This window comes from Chiloscyllium punctatum, chromosome 38 (genome assembly GCF_047496795.1).
Source record: "Chiloscyllium punctatum isolate Juve2018m chromosome 38, sChiPun1.3, whole genome shotgun sequence".
Taxonomy (NCBI): Eukaryota; Metazoa; Chordata; class Chondrichthyes; order Orectolobiformes; family Hemiscylliidae; genus Chiloscyllium; species Chiloscyllium punctatum.
In genome coordinates, this window is record NC_092776.1 from 11,242,747 (window position 1) to 11,248,867 (window position 6,121).

General features: G+C 39.9%; 1 protein-coding gene across 1 annotated transcript in view; it reads left to right on the forward strand.

Annotated features, from left to right (window-relative positions):
- Nucleotides 1-5,735, forward strand: part of sfrp5 (secreted frizzled-related protein 5) — an 84,905-nt gene extending 79,170 nt beyond the window's left edge. Inside the window, exon 3 of the mRNA XM_072557154.1 lies at nucleotides 4,400-5,735. Coding sequence (XP_072413255.1) covers nucleotides 4,400-4,725 — 326 coding nt within the window. The 3' untranslated portion in view covers nucleotides 4,726-5,735. The remainder of the gene's footprint in view (nucleotides 1-4,399) is intronic.
- The last annotated feature ends 386 nt before the right edge of the window (nucleotides 5,736-6,121 follow it).

Consider the following 6,121-nt stretch of genomic DNA (forward strand, 5'->3'; position numbering starts at 1 on the left):
CACCTCCGACATTATAACAGTGTTGACACTTCAAAGAAAGTCGAGCATTGGCTGTGAAACAACTTTGGACATCCTCAGGTTGTGTGAGGTGTGATAGGAATGCAAGTTATTTCCTTTTTGCACAGGGTCAGTACAGTTTGTGAATGTGCACAGAAGAAGGAAAAGGAAGCGCGGGTCCTAGCCCAGCACCCTGCCTCCTGACCTGAGCATAGTGACCCTTAACCCAAGCCCAGTGACCCCTGACCCCATCCCGAACACAGCAGTCCTCCAAGAATGCAAGGCTTTGATTATCTGATCTCAGTATAACCCCTACTCCCCGTCACATCCTGGGCTCTGAACATGTATCATTAAATGTCACCACTGTGTTCACTTTTCTAGAGTCATAAAGCTCCAACTATTCAATTTTTCTCTGTAGCTGGCGCTATCCTTGATGACAATCAGATTGAGGAAGGCACAGAGGATAGTTTACATTCGTCATTGTCCCTTAGACTGTCATTTGTAACTTTGAGAAGAGGGAAGAGACCTGATTGGAAGAGTTCAAACTTAGTTTGTCAGGGAATGATGGCGATAATGTGGGAGGAGTCAACCCGTCTGAGGAGGAAGCACTGACCCTCCTCAAAGGTCTGTCACTGATTTTCAAAGATGGAAGTCAAAAGGCACCAAATCTTCACTGGCTGGCATTCTCTTCCCGTCAATATTGTGGGAGAGGGATGGGGAGCTGGGGTGAGGGAGCGGACAAGAGGCATTATAAATGACCTTAGCAGTTCAAACCAGGAGAAGATCTCCTGTACACTAATCAACTTACGTCAGTCACCTTCCCCAGCTTAAACCCTTCCTCAACCTGATATCATGTGAATCCTGTTCAGAGAGAAAACTTGCTGACATTTGAAAGGTGACCATACTTTAGGAAGGACTCAAAACTTTGAAAAAGGGGACAGCAGAGATTTACTAGAATGGGTCCAGAGATGAGGGATTATGGTTATGAGGTTCTGGCGTTGTTCTCCCCAGAGCAGAGAAGGCAGAAAGATTTTTACAGAGGTGCTGAAAATCATAACAAACTTAGATTGACTAAATAAAGAGGAATTGTTCCCAGTGGCTGTAGGGTCAATAAACAGAGGACACAGATTGACAATGTTTGGCGAAAGAAACAGAAACAACATTAGGGAAAAGACACTTCAACCCAAACAATACTGAGAACAGGAGTTAGCAAGTTTTGTGTAAAATTAACAATTGATGCAAAATGGAGTTTTGCCATTTCTAAACCACGGCAAATTAGTTGCTGTCTATGCTTGATGAATAATTTATATACTTTATAAATAAATACACTTTGAATTTATGTATCAATAGACAGAAATCACTAAAATGCACTACTTCTGAATTGTTGCAATTTTGAAATCCATAATTTGTCAGTGAAGTCATACAGTCATAGAGTCATATGGCATGAAATCCAAACAGTCCACGCTGACCATGTTCCCAAACTAAACTCGTTCCACCTGCCTATATTCGGTTCATATCCCTCCAAACCTTTCCTATTCATGTACTTACCTAAATGTCTTTTAAATGTTGCAACTGTATCTGCATCCACCACTTCTTCTGTGTAAAAAACATTGCCCCTCATGTCCTTTTGAAATCTTTCTCCTCTCACCTTAAAAATATGACCCTTACTTTTGAATTCTCCCACCCTGGGGAAAAGACCCCTAATATTCACCTTATCTATGTCCTTCGGTATCGTAACCCTTAGTTCTTTCAAACAAACTTTAACTGAAGTTGCATAAAATTAAGATAATGCTTATGACCTGAAATAAAATAACTTCTAATTGGATATTAACAGTCGTTTATCTTCTCAGCTATATTTAAAACTATAATGGCTGGAATTATAAGCTGTTCTTACAATTAAAGATATCATTATCTCTCAACGTGGTGTCGTCATACCACTTGCACAGGTTTATTTTGAGCACTACAATGTTTCTCATTAAAATAACCATTTGAATGTGTAGAATAGCAGCAGAATGATTAGCATTCGATCCCCAATTAAAAACACAGCACTTTTCTTGACTTATTTCCTTTCAGACTTTTTTAAAAATGTTAATCTAACTGGGGAAAATTGGGAGCCGCAAATGAAATGGTAAAGGGTCACGGGTGAAAATCAAAAATTAATCTTGAGGGGTCATTCAGTTCCCATCAGGAAAAGATTCTTGATTTCAAGAGAACGGAAACGCATGGGACTGGATATTTGGTTCATTCAGCTCATTCCTGGGATGAAGGGGTTATTTTTTGAGGAAAACTTGAGCAGCTTGGGGTATCCATTAAGGGTTAGTTTACCCAGCAGGGCAGTGGGTTAGAAAGGGCAGAGTGCAGACTGGAGTTTGTATTAAAATATGAAATGCAAATAAACAGTTGTAGAGGTCAAACTGACTCCTGCTTCTTGTTTCAGTAAATGGAGGATTAACATGTAACAGTGCACGCAAGAGAATAAAGTTGCTGACAAGGAAAAGTTCTGTGTCTTAGTTCCTGATTCACTGCCTGGCAGCGAGCCATTTAACGTCCTGCTTTTCTATGTTATGATCGCATGAGCTGTGCAGCCTGAGAGGCTAGTGACAACCAATTCACCAGTCGACAAAATTGGATAAACACTGAAAGAGAAAAATATCGCAGGGATATGGGAAAAGAGCTGGATGAGTGGGATTAACTGGGTTGTTCTTGGAAATGTCAGAGCAATTGATTTAAAGACATCAGAATCAGCCCAGGTCTTGCCAAATGTCTGAGATCAGTCAATGAGAGCAAAGGGCACTCCATCTGCCTTGCTAACCTTTCTCTCAGTTTGAGTGTAATTCCCCAGGAATCTGTCTCAGCATTCTCCAGCACAGAACCTTCAACTCATTTCCAGACAATGCGCACAGTTTTCTGGTGGTAAAGTTTGTTGGGATGTTTCTCCAATAATTTCTGTCATTGTGCCAGATACGCGCGTTTCTTTTATTCTTCCATGGGATTTGGGTGTTGCTAGCAAGGTTAGCTCTTCATGCCCATCCCTAATTCCTCTGGAAAAGGCTCTGGTTAAACAATCATCTTCAACATGTGACAATGCTGTAGCTTCAAGAGGTACATTTTGCCCTGGTTTCTTTTAAGAGAGAGATTGAATGGGAGGTGCCAAGGAAATAGCTTGTGAGGCCTCAAGTTTTGAAAAGTTGGAACAATAGAAGCAGCCTGGAAGGGCGTTGCCAGCTCTCACAGACCAGGATTTCCAGTTTCTTTAGTTTCTTAGGTTTAGCTTTAGGCAGAAGCTGCTGGAATTTTGAAGAAGTAGAAGTTATTTTTTTCTCTCTCTCTCAGTTACTGCTAAAAGCTGGCGTTTCTTTTCCTACTGTAGGTGTTGCATGTGAGAAAATCTGATTTCGGAATTTGCCTTTTTGACAAGGGGTGTGTTTATGGAATGTTACTATATTGGAACACTTAATAGTAAGAGTTACTGTATCTATTAGACTGTTAAGTTTTCCAGTAGAGTTAAGTTATTCTAACTTCTTTTTTCTTTTGTTGTATTTTAACTGTAGTGTTTGAATAAATAGTGTTTTGCTTAACGTCAACTAGATTGACCAGTCATAGAGCCACAGAATCATAGAGATGTACAGCACAGAAACAGACCCTTCCATTCAACTCATCCATACCAACCAGATACCCCAACCTAATCTAGTCCCATTTGCCAGCATTTGGCCCATATCTCTCCAAACCCTTCCTATTCATATACCTATCCAGATGCCTTTTAAATGCTATAATTGTACCAGCCTCCACCACTTCCTCTGGCAGCTCATTCCATAAACGTACCACCCTCTGTGTGAAACAGCCACCCCTTAGGTCCCTTTTAATTTTTTCCCCTCTCATCCTAAACCTATACCCTTTAGTTCAGGACTCCTCCATCCCAGGGAAAAGACCTTATCTATTTATCCTATCCATGCCCCTCATGATTTTATAAACCTCTATAAGGTCACCCCTCAGCCTCTGACACTCCAGGGAAAACAGCCCCAGCCTATTCAACCTCTCACTATAGCTCAACCCCTCCAACCATGGCAACATCCTTGTAAATCGTTTCTGAGCCCTTTAGAGTTTCATAACATCCTTCCGAAAGGACAGAGACCAGAATCACACATATCTGAAACACAGCATTTTACATTTACCGTTAAAATAAGTGAAAGTTAGGGTTGAGGTTACCTTCTAAAAATATTTTGAGGGGGTTTGGTCTGGTCTACAACACACATGACAGAGATGAGCACTAGAGACACCTTATCTTCATCAACAACTGTCATAAAACCAAGTGACCTACCATGGTTGATCCCAGTACAGTTGAAAGGAGAGCGTGAAACAGATCATTAATTATCTCTGTTCTTCTTTCTTTTTATGTTTGTAGCACTCAAGATGAAAATCAAGGAGATAAAGAGGGAGAAAGGAGATCGCAAAATCATCTCGCAGAGGAAGAAGAAAGTGCTGAAGATGGGACCCTTGAAGAAGAAAGATCTGAAGAAGTTGGTTCTGTTCATAAAAAATGGAGCAACTTGCCCTTGTAACCAGCTGGAGAATCCGAACAGCAACTTCCTAATAATGGGACGAAAATGGGACAACCAGTTTCTCCTCACTGTCATCCACAAGTGGGACAAGAAGAACAAGGATTTGCGCTACGCTGTAAAAATAATGAAAACCTATCAATGCCCAACATATCATCATGTCTTTCAATGACTGTCTTCAGAAAGAAATTTACTTGGAAAGTAAAGTGAAACAAAAATTGCTTTTATAGTGTCATATAAAAAAATGTACACTCTTCCAGTCTTATTGACCAAATTTGTCCTTATATAATGATTTCTTTATAATCTATCTTGTCTCAATAGCCAGATGAAATAGAAAGTTAAAATGTGCTTTGAATTATGAAAGTGATTGATGATTCAATACTTAAATGCAAGATCAGAGGGCAAACAATAAGCTGATTTCTCTCTCTCTCTCTCTGTCTCTATCTATTTTCCCTCTTCAAAAATAATATCATTACACATGAGGAACATTGAGTTTCCATGCAATGTGGGAACAAAGTGAATTAGGGGATGTGTTACTAATGGACGTCACTGTGCTTTGGAACACTCCAGTGAACAATCAACTTTGTGGATATCGTATTGTTTAAAACTGAATGAAAACTTTCTGCAATAAGAGTTGATCTTCTGGATATGACACAGATTCCTGGGTTAGGTGAGATTGAAGGACATAAGCCTGATTGGAAGTGAAATCAGAATTGACAGCATGGTTGTCATGCTTGAGAGTGTGTTGCTGGAAAATGGTTTATTTCATTGTCTAACCTATTTGACACCCTACCTAACATTAAAGGCAGAACTGCTTTGTCCTGGTGTCATACACTTTGATGAGGATTGTTGGCTATCCTTATGGCAATAGTTATCCTGGTGATCTACTGTGGATTCAATGTTTGTATGTCCTGAAACCATCAATGTGAAAAAAGTAACTGTACTCTTAAGGCATGGTAATAGCAGAGAGTTATATTTCAATGTATGCCTATATGCATCTTCATGTATGTTAAAACTACATACCAACAGTGATTATTGTGTTTCTTTTTAAAATATTATTTCAACTTGCAATTTTTTTTAAATGCCTAGCAACGCACTTCCAATCTGAGGTGCCTCTCGCAGGTCACCTTGGCCAAGAACTTACACACTTTTAAATAATAAAAAGTAAGTAACCTAAATTAATGCAATCGTATGTATTAAGTATCTTGGTTAGTGTTACTTTTGCAGTTCCCCCTTTATTTGAAGGGGCACTGTTTGTGTCACTGCAGGGGGAGAAGCAAGTCACTAAGGCTTCTTCAATCACACAACCCAAATCTGTGACCCCCATCATGTCTGATAGATGGTATCATCTTCAAATCTCACACATCATCCTGACTAGAGATCATGTTTTTTTTCTTTTATTCATTCATGGGATGAGGGCATTGCTGGCCAGGCAACATTTATTGCCCATCCCTAATTGCCCAGAGAGCAGTTAAGGGTCAACCATATTGCTGTGGGTCTGGAGTCACATGCAGGCCAGACCAGGTAAGGAGAGCAATTCCCTACCCTAAAGGACTTTAATGAACCAG